This window comes from Hylobates moloch, unplaced genomic scaffold (genome assembly GCF_009828535.3).
Source record: "Hylobates moloch isolate HMO894 unplaced genomic scaffold, HMol_V3 SCAFFOLD_3, whole genome shotgun sequence".
NCBI lineage: Eukaryota > Metazoa > Chordata > Mammalia > Primates > Hylobatidae > Hylobates > Hylobates moloch.
In genome coordinates, this window is record NW_026652278.1 from 65,368,908 (window position 1) to 65,395,021 (window position 26,114).

A 26,114-nucleotide genomic window follows, 5' to 3' on the forward strand; every position below is an offset into this window, starting at 1 on the left:
TCATCCAGGCTGGAGTGCAGTGGTGGGATCTCGGCTCACTGCAACCTCCGCTTCCCCGGTTCAAGCAATTCTCCTGCCTCAGCCTCCCGAGTAGCTGGGATTAAAGGTGCGTCCCACCAGGCCTGGCTAAATTTTGTATTTTTAGTAGAGATGGAGCTTTGCCATGTTCGTCAGGCTGGCCTTGAACTCCTGACCTCATGATCCGCCCGCCTTGGCCTCCCAAAGCACTAGGATTACAGACGTGAACCACCGCGCCTGGCAACATCTCCAATACTTTAATACTTGGTTGAAAAGAACCCATTGCGCTGTTTCCCACTGTTTGTCCCAGTACTTTAGTTTTATGATCTCATTTGGGTTTTTCTAAAAGCAAGGCTTCCTACAAGCCTAGTAAAGGAAATTCTTTCCTTCCCATTTTGCCAAATGTAGCATTTAATTAATTTTTTTTTTTTTTGAGAGAGAGAGTCTTGCTCTGTCACCCAGGCAGGAGTACAGTGGCATGATCTTGGCTCACTTCAACCTCCACCTCCTAGTTCAAGCAACTCTCCCGCCTCAGCCTCCAGAGTAGCTGGGAGCTACTCCGTGTACCACAATGCCCAGCTAATTTTTTTGTATTTTAGTAGAGATGGGGTTTCACCCTGCTCCCCAGGCTGGTCTCAAACTCCTGAGCTCAGACAATCCACCCACCTCAGCCTCCCAAAGTGCTAGGATTACAGCGTGAGTCACCACACCCGGCCAATTCTAATTCTGTGTAAAATGAGTGAAACACAGCTAAACTAGAACTAGTCCTTGCTAGCATGTTAATATAGATTTTGCTCAAACATCTGCCATCCCCATCCTGTTGCAGAGATGACCAACAACCCTGGGTCCACAGCATGTTCCAAATCTCTCAAGTAGTACTAAATCTATTACCTCTAGTACCCCAGCCTTTTTCCCCCTCCTGGTGGCAAAATTCAAGTATCTCACATGCACCCTAAATGTCTCTTCCTCTATGCAGGGAACTTTTGGTTGCCTCCCCAAACAAACGGCATTGTTGAAACTCAGAGCTCAGAACAAACCAATGCAAAAAAAAAAAAAAAGAAATAGCACATTTGTTTTAACTTTTTATTAAAATGCTTAGGATACAGATTGACTTTCTTTTGTAAATGACTGTTTTACTTTTCCTGAAATAGGACATATATGCACTCTGATAAAACAGAATGAGAAGTCATAATTCATGGGAATTCCTATACAAGGTGCTGATCCTGTGTTTGGAGCTGAGCTCCTCACAGCAGCTTCTTTCAGCTATCTTATAGGAATAGTGTTCCGTGGGGCAAGAAATACATTGGTTCTAACTGATTTTCATCCCCTTTCTCCAGTGGAATAAACCACTTTCACAAAGAGCTGCCCTATGTATAACCCACAGATTTCTAGCTTGCAACAAAGTGACAATGGACAAATAGGGAAAAAAAAAAAAAAAAAAGAAAGAAAACTAACACTGAAGTAATCATACTTCTCATGTCTCCGAATAGAGAAGTATGGGGGACCTTTAACCGAAGGAAATTAAAAATATGCAAGTTAATTACCTAGTTCATTCACTGTTAGCTAGATTTGTTCACTTAAGGCTTTAACCCCTTTCCAAACCAACAATTTTGTCTTAATCCAGCTATGTTTGCTAATAAGCGAAATGCATGCACTTCCCACATATATACTTCACTGAGCCTCTGCATTCAGTACCTGGCAGTGAAAAAGTATGCTTTCTCCACAAGTCAGTACTGGAGAGCAAGAATGAGAACTCCAACTAAAGAACGATGCCTCCCTCACCCCAGTAATGTTATCCACATTTTCCCTACCCTCACATTAGAATAAAGACATCCTCCCAACTTTTCATCTCCTATCTCCAATCTGTTCCTAGGAGATATATCTTTTGATCTTTTACTACAAGGATAGAATATAGATTAAGATCATCAAAATCCAATTTCACATGTGGCACTAGGAAAATGGAATGCTATAAAATTAATCCCCATCACCCAAGTAGGGATGCTGGTGCTTTTATACTGAGTCTTTACTGCCAATAAGTGAGGCTGCCTCCAAAGGAACAGCTCTACAGAAAGTTTTTGGGTGTTTCCCCAGCTTATTTCTGCAATGGAGAAAGGCAATTTCATTTAAAAAAAAAAAAAAAAAAAAAAACCTGGAAAAGCTACAGATGTTAACCTTTACTTTACTTTAAACACCAATAAAATAAGTATCAAAGGAGAAAAAATGTAAGAAAAAGAGCTCAGAAACAGCCTGAGAGACCAAATTCTGCAAATGGAAATTTTAAAGCCCACTGAATACATTTTTCCTGGATCCAAACAAATGCTACAATACTTTTAAGTCCTCAACTCACAGAATTAAGAGCCCTTAAGCTGTTAACTTTGTCCTGTCTTCCTATTCAGAAAAACGTCCCCCTAGAATCTGTGCAAAAGTAACCGATGCACCTGCAGTATGTGACATGAGAGATGTTCTCAACTCTTTTATGAGGTGAAAGTCACTTTTTATAACTGAAAATGAAAAAGGAAGGTGCTATAGAGAGAAATTAAATTTCACAAAAGTATAAAAGCAAAGACTGGCTGAAATCTGTAACTTCATGAGTAAGAATAACAACAATAACCCATTCTATAATTAACTCCTCCACACTGAATAATCTGCTACACATTCCTTGATGAGGAATGACCCTAGCTTACCACAGTGGAAACCTGCCACAACTGCAAGGCCAGGGTTCTGCCCCTTTTCTAGTTCTCTGTGCACAAGGTTATGCCACCTACTCCAAGGCAGTCAGAGAGACAGATGAGCTCAGGGGAGCTTCTCTCACCAACCTGCTAACTCAGCAGGAGTAAGTTTACCCAAATGAGCTCTGGCCTCCATATCTGTTCATAATTTTATGAAGTATCTAAATGTCATTCATTAGTTTAAAAAAAAAAAAAAAAAGAATAGAAAACTCTGGACCAAGTAAATTGTGAACTCAAAAAGTTAGGAGGGATACCAATTACATTAACAACACTTTCTTTAAAAAATAGAATCACTTTCTTTTGAATCAACCACAGTGGTGAGACGTGTTTTTCTTTTCAGGTGCCCCATGATGGCACACAGCTTTACCCGGCAAATCCTGCCAGCTTCCAAGTCCCGGGATACTGACCTGCACCAGCATGTGGGGCAGCATTACCTCCCAACAGTGTGGAGAAGAGCACATGTCACCACTGGGCAATGAGAGAGTTGACAGAGACTCTTGGCTTCTCAACGCCAGACATGGTTGGAGAGCTTTCCTTGTTCTATTAGAAAAGTTCATGAGGAAGCTGTGAATAGGATCAGTCCAGAGAAGTAAAACTCTTTTATTTTCACCGTCCAAACATCAGTCAATATACTGGGAGAGCCAGCGGAAACCCTCGCCGTAACCTTGCCTCTTGAGCACACTGCACATGAACACTTCCATGGGGCGAGCATTCAGCTCCTTCAGGGTCACATTCCCCTAAAGGAGGCAAAACCAAGAAAGGCCTGTTAGCATCTCTGTGGTGGAAAAGATTGAAAGGACGATCATTACAATCATTTTATCCATTCCTTAAAAGCAAACCTAAGTAGGTATTAATTACAGAAATGTGGTCAAGGCCATATAGATGACTTCCCCAGGCTTCGTGTTTTCAGGATAGAATAAGCAGCACAGTTCTATTCCCAGCCTCTCTCTCTCTGAAGAGCATTTGCTTTGAATACCCAGTATTTATCTGTAAAGTTATGGCAGCAAACCAAGAAAAAAGCCACTGGGACTTATGGAACCAGCATGCTCTCTGATGCAGAAAAGAGGTCTGGGACTGTTTAGAAATAAGGACATTCTCATTAACAAAAGCACGCAGAAATAAACACTCATAACAGGTGGCACTGAAGAAATGAAGAATTCATGTGTATTTAATACTGATGCAAAAGAGGAGAAATTAAATGAAAGAAAAGAAGTATTTCTATAAAGACACAGATAATCAAGAGGTGAGACTAAGGAACCATGTAAAAAAGTCAGAAAGTTATCACAGAAAAGGAAGCTAAAAAAGAACAGAAAGATTCCTGCTTAACTTTATCTGATCTAGATTTTCTCTCTCTCAAGCCTGCTTTTCTACAAGAGTCCTCCTTCCAACTGAAGACAGTAAAAACTATTGATTTGGAAGACTCAAGTTCTTTTTCTGGTTTTATCACTGACTTGCTGTGTAGACCTGAACAAATCACTCTCTGTTTCTTCCTCTGCAAAATGGGGCCAACAGTCCTACCTCTCTCAGCAAGAAGCAATGAGGATAATCAAGTGCTTTGATTTCAATGCTTGGAAAGTGATTGAAATGATTATCTTTCTTCATAACCTGCAAACTCCAGTCCAAAAAAAAAAATCTTTTCTGGCTAAAAAGGGCTATTTCAAAAGCAATTTCTCAGAATCAAATTTGAAAGATAATCATAAACTCTTAAAAGAGTAAGTTTGCCTTTTCTACCATTTCCTTCTTCCTCAAATACCCGATGAATGAATCCCATTTAAAACGTTAAAAAGAACACACTCCTGCCTCTAGTGAGCTTACAAAATACCCACAGTAAAACAAATCCTAAGCCTATTTAAGCCTTTAAAAGAAAAGGGTAATCTAGATAGCAAAACGTCATGTTTTAAAAACTGTTAATGTCCTTTATATGTAACCCAAATATTTTTCTCTTACCTTTCCTGTGGTCTGTCCATAAAGCCCAAATATCTCACGGAGTTTTTCTTCACTGATTGCGTCTGTTCTGTCAATTTTGTTACCCAAGATAAGGATTGGCACATTGGATATTGTTTCATCAGTCATTAAAGCCTAAAGATTGAAAAAAAAAAAAAAGAAAGAAAGAAAAAAAAGAATTAAGTTAGGAATCTACAAAAGCCCACCAGATAATGAAAATTCTGACTTCCACTAATCTTTTAAGGCATTAATGTAAAGTGAAAATCTGATCAACTTTATACCTGCGTGATTAAAGATTCACCTTGACATTACACAACACCCATGACATTAGGTAAAAATCTCCTAAGTGCCTCGAAACAGTTGCAACTTTAGTCTATTTATTTACAAGGCAGCAGAACTGCCCCAACATTAACTTTTGAGCTAATCTGCTCAGCCACAACCTATCCTCAGGATGTCCCTCAGCACAGTCCTACAAGAATGAATGCTCTGGCTACAGAACCTCAAAGATGACTACAGGGACTCCCCAAGTATTCGACAAGTCCCAATGTGTGCAAAGAATTGTCTCAGGCATTGAGAGGAATACAGTAGGAAGGGTAACTATCTCAGGCACTGAGGATACAAAAGGAAGCACATTCCTGTCCTCAAAAAAATCCTCACTCTAAGTTCACATTTTTTTTTTTTCTTAATCTCAGCTCACTGCAACCTGTGACTCCCAGGTTCAAGCGATTCTCCCATCTCAGCCTCCTGAGTCGCTGGGACTACAGGCATGTGCTACCACACCTGGCTAATTTTTGTATTTTTTTTAGTAGAGATGGAGTTTTACCATGTTGGCCAGGCTGGTCTCAAACTCCTGGCCCTCAAGTAATCTGCCAACCTCAGCCTCCCAAAATGCTGGAATTACAGGCATGAGCCACCACACCCAGCCACATTTATGTTAACAAAGCCAAGTAAGAACACAACATAGTGAATAAGTGTCACAATGAATGGGAACTGAATATTAACACTAAGACAAGTTCAGGGAAATAAAATGGCAATTTTGGGCTTGAGCAAAGTCTTAGAAAAGATCTGGAACCTAAACAGGGTTCTAAAGGAAGGACAGGGTTTGGACAGGTGTAAAGGAGAAGGAAGAACATAAACAATGGCTTTGCAGTAGGACAATAATTCAGGAAGCCACACAGTACTGCATGGCTGGATTCAAGCATTTAGATTGACATGCAGCAACAAAGTAAATGGATGGGAAGAGATGACTCACATTCTGGGGCCAGTGTGAGAAGTGAGCTGCAATATATCCTAAAAGACCACAAATCCAGAAGTTAGTGAATAAAATCTTATTTCAGTATAATGAATTCACAAATAGTATCTATCTGTGGTGTTCACGTAAGAGATCATGATCTAGCTTAAGGTAGAGCATTCAATTCACTGCAGGAGGCATTTTGAAGAAAGAATTGAAGAGACCAAAGTCTAAATGATTAAAAAAAAATTAAAAAAAGACAAATGAGTCAAAACTGGCACCGATTTCAAGCCTGGGAATCTAGTTGTCACCAATAGGAAAGCTAGGGGGGAAAGCAGAGTTAAAGAGATAAAGGGAAACGTACTCTGACCATCTGGAATTCCAGGAAATGTTACACAAAATTAGAATAAGAATGTCCTTCATTCATTAAGCAATAACAAAGTACCTAATGTGTCTAATGCTTTGCTAGGTGCAGGGGTTTTGCAAAGAAATAAGACACAGTCCCTATCATGTTAGTTCATAGTCTGATGAGAAAGAACTGTAAAAAAATCAATAAAGACAACAGACATTGGTAAGGTAGGAGTCTAACACAGTCTCAGAGGTCAAGGGAGGCTTACCAGAAGCAGTCATATCTGAACTCTGAGGACTCTTATAGAACATTTTAAAATTTGCCGACAAAGTGAGGGGTTGAGGAGAGGTACAGGTGAAAAAGCCAGGCAGTAGCTACTTGTGCATATTCAAGGATGGCTAAGTTGTTTGTTTGGAATGTAGTTCAAGGTAGGCAGTAAAAACAAACAGAGGGAGGATCGTGAATGATCTTATGTGCTATGCAAAAGATTTATAGATTTTATCCTGAAAATGATAGAGAACTATCAAAGGATATTAAGTAGAGCAATGAAGTCTGAGGCAGTTCCTTCTAGCATTATGGTGCATATCAGGGTCATGGTAGGATTTATATTAATTCACAGATTTGTGGACTGCATGTCCAGGTAGGTGATGGGTGGGAAAGACGAATAGTTCCATTCTAGGAAAACAGAATCAGTAGTAGGAGTTGTCGAGAGTAGGCAGGATTAGGTATGAGATTGGAGCTCAGGAGAGGTCTACAGGAGAGAAATGCATTTGAGAGTCACTGACATGTAGGTGCCAAATGAAAGGAGTAGATGAGACCAGCCTAGGAGAAAGTAGACTCTGGAGAACACCAACATTTAAGGACTAACCAGAAGAACTAGTGCTTCTCAAAGAGACAGAAGTATCAGCCAGAGAGATAGCTCCAAAATCAAGAGTGAAAAGAGGAGTTTAAACAAAGAGAATGGAGACCATGCACGGTGGCTCATGCCTGTAATCCCAGCACCTCATGAGGCCGAGGCAGAGGATCACATGAAGCCAGGAGATTGAGACCAGCCTGGGCAACATAATGAGACCCTGTCTCTACAAAAACACTTTTTTAAAAAAAATTAGCTGGGTGTGGTGGTGTATGCCTGTAGTCCTAGCTGCTTGGGAGGCTGAGGCAGGAAGATCGCTTGAGCCCAGAAGTCTGGAGGTTACAGTGAGCTGTGATTGCACCATTGGACTCCAGCCTGGGCCACAGAGGAAGATTCTGTTTAAAAAAAAAAAAAAAAGCAAGGTAAAGATTGTGTGGCAGGCAATTCTACGTGAGGCTGGAGCTATAGATGTGAGAAACATACTTAGAAATAAATTCAAGACAGGTTCAAGTTGCCAGAAACAAGAATGCAAGGAGTTATAAATCAAAGAGAAAGAAGAGATATAGGGTAAAGGAGTAAGGATAACAAAGCCAATAGTATAGAAACCATCAAGCCAAGAGAAAATGCAATGTTGACAAAGGAGAAAACTTGAAGTGAGTCCTTGATAGTATCAAAGGATGTATGCAACCAAAACTGAAGACTGAGAACTGACCATGAAGGTCTGGCAAGTCATTCAGTGGGAAGGTGGGTAGGCACAAGCTAAGAATGCAGATTCAAAAATGTAAAGAATTCTAATATCGCTTTTAGGCTTTCACTATGCCAACACTACTTATAAAGAATTACTGTTCATGGGCCAGGCGCGGTGGCTCATGCCTGTAATCCCAGCACTTTGGGAGGCCAAGGCGGGTGGATCATGAGGTCAGGAGATCAAGACCATCCTGACTAACATGGTGAAACTCCGTCACTACTAAAAATACAAAAAATTAGCCGGGCGTGGTGGCACGTGCCTGTAGTCCCAGCTACTCGGGAGGCTGAAGCAGGAGAATCCCTCGAACCCAGGAGGTGGAGGTTGCAGTAAGCCGAGATTGCACCACTGCACTCCAACCTGGGCAACAGAGCGAGACTCTGTCAAAAAACAAAACAGAATTACTGTTCATGACATGTGAAACGGAATACTATTAATTATGCTGGGACAACAGGCATAAATGAGGAGTATCCTGAGCAAACTTGGCCATATAATCACTGTATGATAGAAACAACAGTTAATTTATTCAAGTTTGAGCTGAGTTTCCTCAGGACATTGAAAAGCAATGTCTTAGATTTAAAACATTGTCCTCCTGCAACTAGGTCTTTTTGCCAAATGTTAACTGGAATGACTAATTATTGGCACTACTGAGCTACATTCCTTAAAAAAAAAAATAGAGGCCAAAAAAGGACAAAATATACATTAAAATACACATTAAAAGACAAAACATACATTAAGCTCAACTTTGGATTCCACGAGGCGAGAATGATCTGCACAGTCCACCAGAAAGACAATCCCATTAATTGCTGGGAGATAATTTTTCCAAACTCGACGTGCTAAAAAACAAAGTTTGTAGTTGCATCAGTAAAAAATATACATTGTGAAAATGAATAACCTAATGGTCTGTAAAATGGACAAATCTTGGTCGGGTTTCAGTAAGATTAGACTCTATGGATTTCTCCAAGTTCTGGCCAGTATCAATTCAGAACAGAGGATGCAACCTGATGGTCCATGAGCTGAACTTGATTTTTGTAAATCTGAAAATCAGAGTTTCCGCTTTTCTTGAAAAACTGCAACATCTGGCAATCCCATGCCTACTTATCCACATGACAATTATCAGCAGGAACTAAGCAGTGGCTGCCCCTTCAGATGATGTCTGCCCACTTTTGCTTGACAAAATTTCCCTGCTGTCTTAGAGCCAGCCAATTTTACTCACTTAAATGACTTGCCTTGCCCCTGGAGCCAAGGCTAGTTTGCAACCTCTGAGTTAAAACATCAGGATACAAATTACTTGTCCATGTAACTTTAGTCCCAGTTAGTTTCTAGCCAACTTGTGTGTAGGTATCTTGACACACTCCTCTGCTCAGCCCTTAGGGAGACTGGGCCTGACAAGTGGTTCAAGGCCCCAGGCTACCATATTTTCCAGTTATCTCAGCCTGCCATATTTAACCCAGCATGCCTTATAAATATTACTTGTTTTTTTGCTTGTGACATGAAACGATAAAGGCTGGGAAGCAGTGATTTAACTGTACTATCATTTCTAAGCCATTAATTTCCAGCCCTTGCAATAGAATGAATAATGAAGCATCTCTACATCAGTTAATAATGGTTACCTTTAAAGAGTGGAGCTAGGAAAAAGAGGTTGAAGGAACTTTCCATTTTACTTTCCGTAGTTCTATACTATACTGATTTTGTTACATCGAACTTGCTCTCCTTTTATAAGTTAAAATTTTTAAGTTATACAAAAAAAAAAAAGGAAACCTCCAGATGTACAGTATTTTAGTAACTTTTATAAAATGGTGGCTAGGTTATTATGTAAAAGTGTTTTTGTTAAGTAGATTTTCCTCAGTCAAATAAACAAAACTAAATACATCAATACATTTCCCTTCTTACTTTTAACAAAACCTGAAACCTAAATTTATCACACCAAACAATCTACAATTCCCAGTTCAGGTATATAAAACTATCTGGTGTCTGGTCCTTCTGAATTCTCCAGATGGTCCAGGTTCCGTCTTATCTTGCTCTGAATTTAAATTTGTAAGCAGTTACAAATCCTTTTGTGGAAGCAGCAGAAAGGACACCATATACCCATTCTTACCCAAATGAAAAAAATACAAGCTCCTTACAGAAAAAAAGGAAACAAAATCATTTCTAATCCCTCCATCAAAACACACCCCTTGTCAATATTCTGACATTTTCTTCCAGTCTTTTTTCTTTACTGGTATTTTATGTGATTATGATCATAATATACATGATTTTTCAGGGCATAAATATTAAATAAATTAATTAAAATGTAATTATATGTTAATGAAATCACTGACTATAAAATTATTAGGCTTAACAACTAGAAATGACCAATGTTATATTTTACTATACATTTTTTTAAAACTGTATTAGGCTGGGCACAGTGGCTCACGCCCATAATCCCAGCACTTTGGGAGGCTGAGGCAGGTGGATCACCTGAGCTCAGGAGTTGAAGACCAGCCTGGGCAACATGGCGGAAACCCAGTCTCTCAAAAAACAGGTGGGAGGATTGCTTGAGCCCAGGAAGTAGAGGTTGCAGTATGCCAAAATTGTGCCACTGCACTCCAGCCTGGGCAACAGAGCAAGACCCCATCTCAAAAAAAAAAAAAAAAAAACGGTATTAGCTCAACCGAATGTTTCAAAACGAGACTTCTCCACACAGTGTAATAACAAGTAAGTAAATCTGACAGAATCTCAATAGTTCCTTTTCCCTACCTTCCCAGAATATTTATTCTCACATCTTAAATGTTTTACTCCTATACCTACGGTCTTGTCAAATGTGAACTGAGTGCCCATCAGACAAAGATGCCCACTCTGTATGTCTCTAAACACCTGATAGGAATCTGGAAACCAAAGACATAGCCTGAGTAGGCAAAAAGCACTTCTGAGGAAAGCAAAAAGGTAGAAGGAAATGTTCCACCAACTGTCAGAAATGGATAGAATATACAAAATATCAACTTGTATCAGAGTAATCACACATAGTCACTGTATTACTTTTGCAACTTTTGACAAGTCTGAAATTACTTACAAATATTTCATTTCCTACATACTTTCACTCCATTGAATAAAGGATGCAAAAATGACTTGATAACTAAATATATGATACTGTATAACTGGTCAAGATGAAAAAACGGTATAAAAAAGATTATCAGGACAACTGACTAAAAAAAAAAAAGGAAATACAGAGTGGATAAAAATAAAACTTCCTGGATTTGATAACTATTATGATTATATACAAGGAAATATCTTTGTTCTTAGAAAACGGCACTGAAGTATTAAAGAGTAAAGGGGCATGATATGCTCACAAACAGTTCATAAAAAATAAGCATTAATATGTATTATGTAGGGAGGAGGAGACTAACAAATTTGGGCAAAAGGTATAGAAGAAAATATACTGGCTTAGGGCAAGTCTAGTTAAAATGATGAAATAATTACTCTTGTTGAAGCAATACATATATCTTTTAACGTATTTTCCAGTTACAAGGTAAATTACATTAATAAGTAAAAATGTAGTGAAGATTAAAATGGCAAGATGCTGTCCTGCTTTGTAAAAATTTTCAGTCAAGATTTGAGTTGAGTTTGGCTATATCAGGCAAATACTTAAAAGTTCATGAATAGTTATGGCTAACTTTATCCCAGCTCAATAGGGTAATATTGAAAGGGACTTCTGTGTATTATTTAATGCAACTTTTGACAAGTTTGAAATTACTTAAAAAAAAAAATGAATAAAACAACATCACCAAAGTAATAAGATCCTAATTCTAAAATGTAAGTAATGTAAAAGGTAAAAATGACACACTGCTTTTAAAAGGAGCTCTCGGGGGCACAAAAAAAATAAGTCAATAAACATGCTTTCCACTGAGAAATCGCTTACCTTGCTCGTGCCCACCAAGATCAAAAGTTGTAAAGGTCATTCCAGCAATTGTTAGCTCTTCTGATGCTGAAAAATTGTTTAAAAAGAAGAAATAAACTTGTCAATTCAACAACCCCAACTACTAGTACCATAAGCCAATACCAATGCTTTCACCTTGTAAAGAAAAAGATACAAGAAGTTGAGTGTGGTGGCACCCGCCTGTAGTTCCAGCTACTCAGGAGGCTGAGGGCAGGAGGATAATCTGAGCCCAGGATTTTTGAGACAGCCCAGGCAACGCCCCACTCCCAACAAAGAAAAGGAATACAAGGGTGAAATGTTCTTAAACTATTCTAAAAGCCAAAGGTTTCTTTTTTTCCAAGCTATTTTCCACTTCTTAGAAGTAGGTATAGGAGAGGTGTCCCTTTACAGGACCAGTGACAACAGATAATGACAAAGTTCCAGAGGTTTAGATCTGAAAGTACATAACCTGAGTGTGTCTTACAGGGAATTTTTTTGTATGAGTTGGCTTTTAGGACCTCAGTTAATAAAAGAACTCCACCAACTGGGGATTCATCCTCCAAGCCTAACACTGACCTTTAAAGATCAAAAGGTCACCTGATATTTTCAAACCTACTCGGATGTAATGTTGGAACATGTTGGCCCAATCTGTCATCTTTGAGCATGTGAAGAAGAGTGGTTTTGCCTGCATTATCCAAACCCAAGAATACAAGTTTTCCAGATTTCTTGTATAGTCCTAAAAGAGAAAAAAATTGTTAACACATTTGCTCTCTACAGACCAAAGCCTATTTGTAGTTAAATTACTGAAGGAAATGCACAAACTTTGAAACCTGTATTTCAAGGAAATGGCTTTACCTAGGAACTGGAGCACACTGCTGAAGCCATTGTAGATCCACTCAAAGATGAAAGACATTATTAATGCTTACTACCTGTATAAAATATGAAAGTAGCAAACATTAGCTTTCTGAATGACAGTACAATTGTGGAGAGGTTAACTCTTGTTCCCTAGCCATGATGCACATTTATAGTCTCATGTTTTCAGGCATAAGAAAGCAGGCCAGGCATGGTGGCTCACACCTGGAATCCCAGCATTTGGGAAAGCCGAGCCAGGAGGATCACTTGAGCCCAGGAGTTCACAACTGGCCTGGGCAAGAAAGCTGGACTCAATCTCTACACATAACTAAAAAAATAGCTGGACATAATGACATACACCAATAGTCCCAGCTACTCAGGAGGTTGAGACAGAAGAATTACTTGAACCCAGGGGTTTGAGGCTGCAGTGAGGCATGACGGTGCCACTGCACTCGCTTGGGCAACAGAGGGAGGACTCTGAGAAAAAAGACAGGACAGGACAGGACGGGAAAAAGGAAAGGAAAGGGAAAGGGAAGGAAAAGAAAAGAGAGGGGAGGAGGGGGGCAGGGGAGGAGGGGGAGGGGAAAAGGGAAGGGAAGGGGAGGAGGGGAGGGAAGAGGAAGGGAGGAAGCAAAGTAAAGAGAAACTAATATTCTTCTTTCTTGACACTTACAGATTTTGAAATCTGGAGGACAGGCCCTAGAATCCTTATATGTGCAAAAATAACTGGTTTCCTAATAGTTTTTGATCTATGATACTCAGAGAACTAGGAGTTAAAAATATAAAGGCATACCTCATTTGATGATACTTTGTGGATCCTGAGGTTTCCTGGTTTTTTACAAATTGAAGGTTGGAAGCAGCCCTGAGTTGAGTAAGTGTATCAGTACCATTTTCTAACAGCATGTGCTCCCTTCATGTCTCTGTGTTACATTTTGGTAATTCTCACACAATATGTCAAACTTTTTCATTATTCTTATATCTGTCATCATGATCTACCATTGGTGATCTTTGGTATTACTATTATAATTGTTTTGTTGTGCCACAAACCACAACCATAGAAGACAGCAAACTTAATGACTTCCTCCACAGCCCTGCCACCACCACCCCAGGCCTCCCTATTCTCCAAGTGAAAGTAACAGGTCTATCCCTTGAAAGCGAAAGTTAGAAATGATTAAGCTTAGTGAGGAAGACACATCAAAACCTGAGATAAGCCAGAAGCTAGGCCTCTTGCACTCAACAGTTACCCAAATTGTAAATGCAAAGGAAAAGTTCTTGAAGAAAATTAAATAAGTGCTACTCCAGCAAACCCATGAACGTCAAGAAAATGAAACAGCCTTATTGCTGATAAAAAAATAATAATAAAATAAAACAAAAACACGAGGTAAAAAAGCAGGTGCTGATGTAGAAGCTGCAGCAAGATAACTGATGAAGGTGGGTGGCTACACTAAACAACACATTTTCAATGTAGGCAAAACAGCCTTCTATTTGAAAAGCCATCTAGGACTTTCATAGCTAGAAGGGAGATGTCATTGCTTGGCTTCAAAGCTTCAAGGGGCAAGCTGACTCTCTTGTTATGGGCTAATGCAAGGTGACTTTACGTTGAAGCCAATATTCATTCACCATTCTGAAAATCCTAAGGCCCTTAAGAATGACAATGAATCAGTCCAAGTGGAGCAAGTGAGCGAGCAGAGTGGTTGTGTGGTTGCGTCTCGGAAACCAGTAGCACTTGCAGCATGGCTGACCAACTGACTGAAGAGCAGATTGCAGAATTCAAAGAAATTTTTTCACTATTTGACAAAGATGATGATGGAACTATAACAACAAAGAAACTGGGAACTGTAATGAGGTCTCAGGCAGAATCCCACAGAAGCAGAGTTACAGGACATGATTAATGAAGTAGATGCTGATGGTAATGGCACAATTCACTTCCCTGAATTTCTGACAATGATGGCAAGAAAAATGAAAGACACAGACAGTGAAGAAGAAATTAGAGAAGCATTCTGTGTGTTTGACAAGGATGGCAATGGCTATATTAGTGGTGTAGAACTTCAACCATGTGATGACAAACCTTGGAGTGAAGTTAACAGATGAAGAAGTTGATTAAATGATCAGGGAAGCAGATCCTGATGGTGATGGTCAAGTAAACTATGAGTTTGTACAAATGATGACAGCATAATGAAGACCTTGTATAGAATGTGTTAAATTTCTTGTACAAAACTGTTTATTTGCCTTTTGTTTGTAACTTATCTGTAAAAGGCTTCTCCCTACTGTCAAAAAAATATGCATGTATGGTAATCAGGACTTCATTCCTCCATGTGTTCTTCCCTTACTGTCACTGCCCTGAAACATTATTTTAGAAAACTGATGAAGTAACATGTTGCCTGTGGCTTACTCTGGATATATCTAAGCCTTTCTGCACATCTAAACTTAGGTGGAATTGGTCAAATAAGGGAACATCTGGGTTATGCCTTTTTTTAAAGTAGTTTTCTTTAGGAACTGTCAGCATGTTGTTGAAGTATGGAGTTGTAACTCTGTGTGGACTACGGACAGCCAACAATATGTACTTAAAAGTTGCACTACTGCAGAACAGCTGTATTATCCAGGTACTCCCAGGTACCTCATACACTATTTTTTTTTGTACTGCCGGTCCTGTACCAGAAACATTTTCTTTTACTGTTACTTGCTTTTTAAACTGTTTAGCCACTTAAAGAAAATGTGTTTACGGCACAATTTGCCTCAAATCCATTCCAAGTTGTGTATTTGTTTTCCAATAAAAAAATTACAATTAAAAAAAGAATTACACTAAATCTACTCTGCCTACCACACATCTGTTTACAGCATGGTTTACTAAGTATTTTAAGCCCACCGTGAAGACCTATTGCTCAGAAAAAAAGATTTCAAGATATTACTGCTCATTGACAACGCACCTGGTCACCGATGGGCTTTGATGGAGATGCAGAAAGAAGTTAATGTTGTTTTAATGTCTACTAACAACATCCATTCTGCTTCCCATGGATCAAGGAGTATTTTCGATTTGCCAGTCTTTCATTTAAGAAATATATTTCACAAAGCTATCAATGCTATAGACTGATTTCTCTGCTGGATCTGGGCAAAGTAAACTGAAAACCTCCTGGAAAGGAGTCACCATTCTAGGTACCAGTAAGAACAGTTATGATTCACGGGAAGAGGTCAAAATATCAATATTAACAGGAGTTTGGAAGACAGTGATTTCAACCCTCGTGGATAACTTTGAGGGGTTCGAGACTTCGGAGGAAGAAGTAACCTTAGATATGGTAGAAACAGCAAGAGAACTAGAATTAGAAGTAGAGCCTGAAGATGTGACAACTGCTGTAATTTCATGATCAAACTAATGGATGAAGAGATGCTTCTTATGGATAAGCAAAAAAAGTGGTTTTCTTGAGATGGAATCTAGTCCTGGTGAAGATGCTATGAATACTGTTGAAATGACACCAACGATCTAGAAAATTACAAAAACTTACTTGAGTTTACATAAACTTACTTGAGCAGCAGCAGGGTTTAAGAGGACTGGTTCCAATTTTGAAATAAATTCTGCTATGGGTAAAATGCTATCAAACAGCACTGCATGCTACAGAGAAATCCTTCTTGAAAACAAGCATTAACTGATGCAACAAACTTCATTGTTGTCTTATTTTAAGAAATTGCCACAGCCACCCCAACCTTTAGCAATCACCAACCTGATCAGTCAACAGCCATCAACGTGGAGTAACATGGAGGTAAGATCCCCAGTCAGCAAAGAGGTTATGACTCGCAGAAGGCTCAGACGCTTGTTAGCATTTTTTAGCCTAAAGTATTTTTTAAATAAGGTAAGTATTTTCTAAGACATAATGCTACTGTACACTTAACAGACTACAGTATAGTGTAAACGTAACTTTTATGTACACTAGGAAACCAAAATATTCGTGTTACTTGCTTTACTGTACTCGTTTTATTTCAGTAGTCTGGAACCAAACTCACAATATATCCGAGGTATGCCTATACTTTCTTTTACTGTGTGGCTTCAGGCAGCGGTTCATTCACATTCCCTAGACATACCACTGCTGTCATCCAGTGAAGAACAACTCTAGGAAATCAGTCTCATCAATAATGTGAATCAAAATGCCACTTAGATGCACTAATAGAAAATAAGAATGAAAAGCACATTGATTTGAATGAAAAACATATTAATCTATCCTGTAAACAGCTCTAAAAAACAAAAGTCACCCAAAATTCTACTGGCCGGCACCACTCGCCCTGCTCCATTTACCAATGCTATCTCAATATTTAATCATTTTTGCAGACACGGGTCTCAATTTATAAAAAGAAATGACATCACTATTTTAGAGAACCATTAAGGGATAAGAAGAGAATCTTTTCATACATGAATAATCACACCCAAACTCATTTTACGAATAGATCTTCTTAAAATAAGAATACTTATTCAGGCTGGGCCCCCGTGGCTCACACCTGTAATCCCAGCATTTTGCGAGGCTGAGGTGGGGGATTCCTCCCTGACCTCAGGAGTTCAAGACCAGCCTGGGTAACACAGAGAGACCCGCAACTCTACAAAAAAAAAAAAATTAAAATTAGCCAGGCATGGTGGCACGTGCTTGTAGTTCCAGCAACTTGGGAGGCTGAGGCAAGAGGACTGCTTGAGCTCAGGAATTCGAGGCTGCCGTGAGCTATGATTGTGTCACTGCACCCCAGCCTGGATGGCAGAGCAAGACCCTGTCTCAAAAAACAAAAAACAAAACAAGAATACTTGTTCAGAATATAGCAGTAAGTTCCCAAGCAAGTAAATAACTTAACTGGTAGTGATATTAACACTACTTTTTCTATTGTTTCTCATAGCTATCAAAAGCTACTAAAAGGTTTACATATATTGGTAATAAGCAAAATGACCTCTGAATGAAATTAAGAGGGTAGGATCTAGACACGCTGGTGGGTCTTAAGGTTTCTCAGCATTGTCTGGTCATGCTGAATTTTTGCTTTAGTATCTCAGATATGGTGCATAAAAATGGAAGGTCCACACTTTTACTCTTCTCCATCAGCAAGAGCATCTGAACACAGGGCTTTATACTAGATATGACCAACTGCAATCAAAATTTTCATGAACAGTAACCAGTAAAAGCGTTACCCACCAAAAAATCCCCTTACATTCATTCAAAGAATGCCAGATGAAGAATAAAATGAACAGCTGGGCACGGCAGTGCTTGCTTGTAATCCCAGCAGCAGAAGGCTGAGGCAGGAGAATCGCTTGAACCTGGGAGGCGGAGGTTGCAGTGAGCAGAGATCGCGCCACTGCACTTCAGCCTGGGTGACAGAGCAGGACTCCATCTCAAAAAAAAAAAAAAGAGTAAATTGAAAAGTAGAGATGGTATGTTTTTCATCCAATTACTGGGTTTTTATCAGGCCCATGGCCTAATCTATAAATTTTAGGGCCTAATTAATATTTATTTTTCATGGCCCTTACCAAAGACAGCCAAATAAAGTTTGGCAGTTTGGGTGGAGGTACATACTAAGCTCTTAGGAAAACATACTAAATAAGGTGATTTCTTTTTTGCCTTTTCAGTAACAAATATATTTCAGAAGAAAGACCGCATTTATCACATTAACTAATAGTTTTCTCTGGAAATTGAGTCCGCACTTTAAGGAGTCCAATAACTTAAATATACTTAATAAAGCTCCTGTGCTTAAATTCCCATTTACTGTAAATAAGTAAAAGAACAATGTGCCCTTCCTCTGCAACTCCCTCAAACCAAACATCCTCCTACACTTTCCTCAATCTACTGCTTGGAGAAGCACAGCTCACCTTTAGAGCACACCCCTCATTAAGGTCATTCCCACTCAGATCATTTTGGAGGGAAGAATTAAAGCAGCCAAGTAGCTAAATCCTGGCTCCTGCTGATTTGTATGCTCCAAGGGAGGAGACAGCTTAAAAGCAGGAGTGTCAAAGGAAAATAAAATGGAAAATTAAAGTAGTTCAATTGCCATGAAAAACTATTTAAAGTGTGGCATTTTCTCCTTTTCACCTTTGAAGAATTCATCTAGTTGAAAATACTTGGCTCATGCCTGTAATCCCAGCACTTTGGGAGGCCGAGGCAAGTGGATGACCTGAGGTCAGGAGTTCGAAATCAGCCTGGCCAACATGGTGAAACCCCACCTCTACTTAAAATACAAAAATTAGCTAGGCATGGTGGGCGCCTGTAATCCCAGCTACTCGGGAGGTTGAGGCAGGAGAATCGCTTGAACCCAGGAGGCAGAGGTTGCAGTGAGCTGAGGTCACGACATTGCACTCCAGTCTGGACAACAAGAGCAAAAACTCCATCTCAAAAAAAAGAAAGAAAATATTTCTAAAGTGATGTAAACATTTTTTACAAGTCTGTAAAGTATTGACTGAAAACCAGTGTAGTACAAATATATATAATATATATAGAAGTGTTGGGTTGTAAAGGAGTGATCAGAGTGGAGACTGACTGAAGAAACCCTTCGGGTGAGCTAAAAATAATAAAAACCCTTACTAGATCCAAAGAGTTGGGTTGCACTGCTACCCAAAGTTAAGAAAATGCCCTGCCCCCCCTTTTTTTAAAGACAGACCAACACTCTGTCTCCCAGGCTGAAGTGCAGTGTTGCCATCATGGCTCACTGCAGCCTCAACCTCCCAGGCTCAAGAGAACTTACCACCTCAGCCTCCTCAGCAGCTGAAAATGGCCTTGGTGGCTCCTCTCTCCTTAAGATCTTAGGATTTGTACCAACTCATCAGTAGTTTTATAATCTGCACAGTACTTGTATATCTCATTTCATCCTCACACCAACCCTACCAGGCAAGGATCACTGGCCTCATTTAACAAGATAAAGATGAGGATACTTCTAGTTTTGCTGAGTCGTTTAAGACTGCTCAGTTGAAAAAGTAATAGTGCCAGGGCTTAAACCCTCATCTCTAACACCAAAGCCTAAGCTCTTTCTGTTAACAGTACATAAAATTCAAACCCAAATCACAAAATTGCTGAAAAAAAAAAAAAAAAAAACTAAAACTTCTTTAACCCACCAACTACACAGAGGATGATCTTCCGAAGTTCTCTTCCTTACGACTCATCACATCTTTTGAATGGTATTTTAATAACTAGCATTCTATTTATTTTCTATTCTTGGTCCATTGTACCACCTAACGAGAAGTTAAGAGTAATCTAAAATTTAAGGTAGGTCTCTTCAACTATCAACAAAACACTATTAATGTACCTAAAACGAAAACTTGCGAATTCCAGGGCTAAATGATTCAAACAAATGTTAACAGAAAAGGAGGGCACCAAGCTGACCATTACCCAATTTAAAAATTTACGCATGACTTGTTATACACAATCAGGGCAACTTTAAGACGCCATTCCAGGCAGATTTGGGGTAGTAGGCGGCTGGCTTTTAGCTAACTCTGCTTAGCTGCGGGGTAAATGTCAAAGGTCAGCCCCATGGCAAATCTCCCTAAGTCCCCTGTCGCAACCGAAGCAGATGGAATCAAGATAAAGATGCTCCTGACCCACTGGCTAGAATCGTGAAGAAAACGCTAATCCATGTCAAATGCACATAAGGAAGTTTTTCCATGCAGAGACCAGACAGGGGAAAAGGGGAAGGTGGAAGGAGAAAATACAGGGTTTGACCCGGGCCATCGGACGACAACCGAGCGCTGACTTGGGGGTAAGCCCTGGACTAGGGGCCTGTAGACCAGGTTCGAGCGCTCACACTGGCTAACTGCGGAGCCTCGGCCAGCCTCAGTCTCTGAGTCTACAAAACAAGGATAATCATCAAGGGCTCCCACCCGCCTCACCGAGGGCTGTGAGGCTCTTCCGAGACAGAGGACATGGAGCCATTTCGTAAACCGGAGCGCACGGTACAGACAAGAAACTGTTATCAGGCCCAGCAGCTGCGAGACCCCCGAGCGGAATGCAGGTGGACCCCAGGCCAAAGAGGACAGTAGGGGACGGAGCAGATCTGGCCAAGTTGGCCCGTCCCCGCCCAGAATCAGCCCCGCGGCCCCACAGAACCGCCTGCGTGTCACTTCCCCCCCCAACCCCGCCAGGGCCAGCCTCCGCTCCGACCTCCCCGCCTTCCGTCCCAGCCCCTCGAGCCCCAACTCCCGTCCCCGACGTGGCCCTCAGACTCACGGCCTGAGGCGCTCCTCCGGCAAAACGGCGGCTGGCTCAGACCCTCCCTCAGAGAACACTAACCAGCAGCACCCGGGACCGCCAGCTACTCGCCGGATGTACGTCACACCCCTCCCCGGGACTTCCGGGCGCGTAATGGACCCCGCCCCCTCGCAGTGTTACGCCTCTCTGCCCCGGTGCCGTCCCACCAGCGACTCGGGCAGAGGAGGGGCGGGCATAAGGTGTGACAAAGTGCGCTCGGGGTCTGGCCCCGCCTCGGCCCCGCCTGCTCCCGTCTGGCTAGCTGACCGCGCGAGACGTGGCAGCGCCGGGACCCTGGGTCCGGGGCTGGGTCCTGGAGTCCCTGAGCGGCCTGGTATCCTCGGGATCGCGGCTTCCCTTTCAGACGCACCAGGAAAGTCGGAAGCGGGGACCGACGGTGACATAGGTCCTGGGAAAGATGAGTTGACCTTGGGACCCTGCACTTGATGTGGATCCCTCCAAGGTTTTGCTTTTTTTTTTTTTTTTTTTTTTTTCTCTTGAGATGGAGTCTCACTTTGTCGCCCAGGCTGGAGTGCAGTGGCGCGATCTCGGCTCACTGCAAACTCCACCTCCCGGATTCAAGCGATTCTTATGCCTCAGCCTCCTGAGTAGCTGGTACTACAGGCGCATGTCACCACACCTGGCTAATTTTTTGTATTTTTATAGAGACAGGGTTTCACTGTGTTTGGCCAGTCTGGTCTCGAACTCGTGACCTCAAGTGATCCGCTGGCCTAGGCCTTCCAAAGTGCTGGGGTGAGAGGCGTGAGCCACCGCGCCCAGCTGCTTTTGCTTTGAGTCGCACTTCCTTGCCCTGGGGTGGCCTATGTTTTAGAAAAACATAGAAAAACAGCTAGTATTTATTGTGCACTTATGTTCCAGGCAGAGCACTGGGTACTTTGCGCGCTTTGTGTAATTTCACCCTCATTGGAGTCCTGTGACTCCGGATGCTAGTATCCTTATTGACAAATGAGAGAGCAATGTTCAGAATAATCTACCATGCCGAAGTTCACACAGCTAAGTGGCAAAGCAACATGTTCACCCCAGTATATTTCACATGCATTTTCTCGTTTAATTCTCAGGACAGTCCTACGAGATTGGTACTATTATTACTCTCATTTTACAAATAAAACAGTCTAATGGAAAGATGAATGACGTCTGTGAATTCATGAAGATCTCAATTCTCCTTTAGTAAAATTTAAATTTAACATAATCCCAATAAAAGTACTAATAGGATTAATAGGTTGTGTGTGGTTTAGTTCTTTTTTTTAATTACCCTATTTGTTCCTAAAATTTGTATAGAAAACCAAACAAGACTAGTCCAGAAACAGGCTTTCAAAATGAAGAACAAGGAGGTGGGAACTAACCCTGTTGGATATTAAAACATATTATAGAGCCTAAGTTATTAAAACTGGTGTGCGTGCACACGCACAAACACACACACACACAAAACACAATGGAACAGAGCGAAGCACAGAAATGACTAAAGTACATGCAGAAATAAAACTAAAGTAGCACCTGGGACTCCAGCAATACTCAGGGAGCTGAGTGGGCAAGCTCACCACCCTCTACCCTCCGCTCATCCTGAGGTCTTGGATGTTGAATTTGAACCCTGTCCAGTCACAGAAAGATGTCAGGCCACTTCTGAGGCTTCTCACCAGCTTTAGCTAAACCAGGGACACTGTGTCCATGGGGCTTGGAACCCCTTGTGCATCCTGGAGACACAGATGCAAGCCCAGTGCAAGCCAACACATTGGATTACTGGCTTTGTTGAGAGCCTGGCTGCACAAGGTGGAGGTGTCTGAACCACAGGATGGCTTGGGAGGCTGGGGAAGGAGGGAACATGCAGGCAGATTCTCAGAAAAGCCGCAAACTCTACTTACCTAAAGGCTTGAGCAAGTTGACAAATGCCCCAGACCACCACGTACCCACTGTAAAATGGGTGAAACAGGCATTGTTGTGCACATAGTTTTTCCAGAGTACAGTTTTCAATAAATGATTCTATTATGTGTTGTTAAATAATAAATAATAAAAGGGGTTGAGACAATTGGGTAGTCAAAAAAACCTACAGGTTGAATCTCCAAAAAGTTTATTACTCCAAACAAGTTTCAAGTGATGAAAAGATGTGTATATTTTGAAATGACACTATAAAGGTACTAGAAAAAACAGAAGAAAGCATGGATTCCTTATAATTTTGCAATGAGAAGACCTTTCTGGGTATGATTCAAAATCTAGACCGGGCCTGGTGGCTCATGCCTGTAATCCCAGCACTTTGGGAGGCTGAGACTGGCAAATCACAAGGTCAGGAGTTTGAGACCAGCCTGGCCAACATGGTAAAACCCCATCTCTACTAAAAATACAAAAAATTAGCCAGGCGTAGTGGCAGGCACCTGTAATCCCAGCTACTTGGGAGGCTGAGGCAGGCAAATCGCTTGAACCAGGGAGACAGAGGTTGCAGTGAGCTGAGATCACACCACTGCACTCCAACCCTGGGCAAGAGTGAGACTCCGTCTCAAAGAAAAAAAAGAAAAGAAAATCTAGATGCCGTAAAAGAAAAGATTGACAAATTTAACTACATAAAAATTAAAAACTTATATGGCATAACAACAATCATGACACCATAAGCAAACTCAAAAGACAAATGACAAGTTGAGAAAAATACTTAATCACATCATAGGCAAGTAAGAAATAAGTATGAAAAAGACTAACAACACAATAGGAAAATAGGCAATGGTTCAGAACAGATAATTCATAGGAAAGGAAATAAAAATGACTTTTCTTTTTTTTTTTTTCTGAGACTGAGTCTCACTCTGTTACCCAGGCTGGAGTACAGTGGCGATCTCGGCTCACTGCAACCTCTGCCTCCCGGATTCAAGCGATTCTCCTGCCTCAGCCTCCTGCATAGTTGGGATTACAGGCATGAGCCACCGCGCCCGGCTAATCTTTGTATTTTTAGTAGACATGGTCTTTGTATTTTTAGTAGAGATGAGGTATCACCTTGTTGGCCAGGCTGGTCTCAAACTCCTAACCTCCAGTGATCCGCCCACCTAGGCCTCCCAAAGTGCTGGGGTTACAGGCATGAGCCACCGTGCCTGGCCCAAAAATGACTCAAGCATAATAAAACAGTAATAGAAATATAGGTACTATAGAAAATATAAATATAGATATTATAGAATAATAGATATAGAAAATATATAAATCCATTTATTTGTCTGTGTATCTCTGTATATTATATCTATACTGAAATAGAAATAGATTTTTTTAAAAAAGATAAATTTAAAACTTACTGAGATACCATTTTCACCTGTCAGATTGGCAAAAGTTCACCAGTTTATTGGTGGGAAGGCTGTTTCAGATAGAGAAGTCAGACTGGGCATGGTGGCTTACGCCTGTAATCCCAACACTTTGGGAGACCGAGGCAGGAGGGTCGCTTGAGCCCAGGAGGTTGAGGGTACAGTGAGCCACGACTGCACTCCAGCCTAGGCAACAGAGCGAGACCTTGTCTCTAAATTAATTAATTAACTAAATCAAATACAGAAGTCAAGAAAGGCCCACCCAGGTGCTATTTGGATAAGAACATGAAGGACATTACATGGCTGTCAGGGTAGAATGTTCCAGGCTTACAGCAGAGGCCCTAAGGCAGGAGTGTGCCTGGCAGTTTCCAGGAACAGCTGGGAGACCAGCATGACCAGGCAAGGTGAGCAACAGAAGGAGTGGTAGGAAATGGGGTGAGGTGTTTGTGGTCAGAACTGTGGAGGTTCTGGGGTTTTACCTAACTTGCAGGTTAACAGGTTAGCCTGACACAGTCTCAGATGCTGGCAGAGTCACAGGACTCCTGGATCAGAGACAAACTATTTTATTACTTCCAGCATAGAGAGCAGCATGAACTTCCTGTTTGTGTTACTTCCACTTGCCCCTTCTTCCCTCCTCCTTTCCGAGGACAATGGGGTGACACAGAGTAGTCTGGATGGACACTGCCCATTCGATGGTGTGCAACACAGCTGAGGAACCCAGAACTTAGGGAACCCAAATCTTTCATAATGGCTGCAAGCAGACCTGCCTGAACTCTGACCCGGTGGGAAATGGTATGACACTGGGCAGTATACAGACCTGTCCCCTGCACCAGAGAGACACTGTCTTCCAAGGCTGTTCATTATATAAATATCCTTCAAAAGATAGTCCAAACAAAGGCAGCTGGCACCTCTGTTTGAAAGAAGTGCAAAAATCAAAGAGCTTCATGGAGAATTGTCTCTTAACAGGGGGCAAATCTTGAGAGCCTTGTAGGTGAGGACTTTAGCTTTTATTTTTGGTGACCTAAAGAACCAATGGAGGGTTTGAGGAGAGTCATCTTATGTAATTCTTCCCCCGACTGTATGCTTACTCCCTTACATATTCTCAGCATTAGATAGACAGGGTTATTCCCAGCCTTGCCAGCATCCGCTTTCCCCCTTTTCTCTTTGAGTACCTCTTTCTCCCTTCTTTGCAGAGGCTTTTTAGGCTTTGGCTCTGGTGTGGAGGAGCAGTGTTAGTGATAACCTTGCAGATCTTCTCCGTGGTTTGTCCTTCACCTTGGCTTTAACTCCCTTAGCATTCCCTTCAGACTTTCTCTTGGGCTTGATGCAGTGGAGGTGGGGAATACGCACTGCCTGTAAGGATGCAGCCAATACCAGCTTTGGTTTGTCCAGGGGTTGCTGTCACTTCTTCTTCGTATTACTCTTTATTTTTCCTTTTTTTATCCTGCTTGATAAAAAATCTTTCTTATTTTTTAGAGGCAAGGTCTTGCTATGTTGCCCAGGCTGGACTCAAACTCCTGGGGCTCAAATGATTGTCTTGCCTGGGCCTCCCCAAATGTTGAGATTATAGGCGTGAGCCATTATGCCCAGCTAGCTCTGGTTTTTTTTTGTTGTTGTTGTTCTTTTCTCACTCTATGCCTCAGGCTGGAGTGCAATGGCATGATCGTAACTCACTGCAGCCCCAAACTCCTGGGCAAGGGATCCTGCTGCTTCAGCCTTTCGGGTAGCTAGGACTACAGACATGTGCCAGCATGCCTAGCTGATTTTTAAAAAATGTTTTGTACAGATAAGTTCTCTCTATATTGCCCAGGCTGGTCTCAAGCTCTTGACCTCAAGTGATCCTACTGCCTCGGCCTCCCAAAGTGCTGGAATTACAGTTATGACACACTGCTCCCAGCCGTCTGCTCTGCTTTTTAATGTGTGTTAAATGCATTAGTTTGGTAAACATAGACATTTAAAACTATTTAAATGTAGACATTTAAAACATTTAAAGTATTCCATGACTTTCATGAC

General features: G+C 41.2%; 2 protein-coding genes and 1 pseudogene across 4 annotated transcripts in view; 1 reads left to right on the forward strand and 2 right to left on the reverse strand.

Moving 5' to 3' along the window:
• Positions 1-26,114, reverse strand: part of LOC116480734 (DNA replication ATP-dependent helicase/nuclease DNA2-like) — a 218,767-nt gene that overhangs the window by 126,911 nt on the left and 65,742 nt on the right. The window lies entirely within an intron of this gene.
• Positions 3,324-20,898, reverse strand: SAR1A (secretion associated Ras related GTPase 1A). Of its 3 annotated transcripts, none has more exons than XM_032139099.2 (7): positions 20,791-20,898; positions 12,620-12,693; positions 12,381-12,500; positions 11,768-11,833; positions 8,602-8,705; positions 4,695-4,826; positions 3,324-3,484 (listed from the first exon to the last, which is right to left on the reverse strand). In XM_032139099.2, the coding sequence occupies exons 2-7, from the start codon at positions 12,675-12,677 to the stop codon at positions 3,368-3,370; spliced, it is 597 nt and encodes a 198-aa protein (XP_031994990.1). In that variant the 5' UTR covers positions 12,678-12,693; positions 20,791-20,898; the 3' UTR covers positions 3,324-3,367. The 3 variants fall into 3 exon arrangements, with proteins under 3 accessions (XP_031994990.1, XP_031994998.1, XP_058292301.1); XM_032139107.2 differs by having other exon boundaries at positions 20,854-20,876; XM_058436318.1 differs by lacking the exon at positions 20,791-20,898 and adding an exon at positions 16,613-16,631.
• LOC116458954 (calmodulin-1-like) lies at positions 14,294-14,939 on the forward strand (annotated as a pseudogene).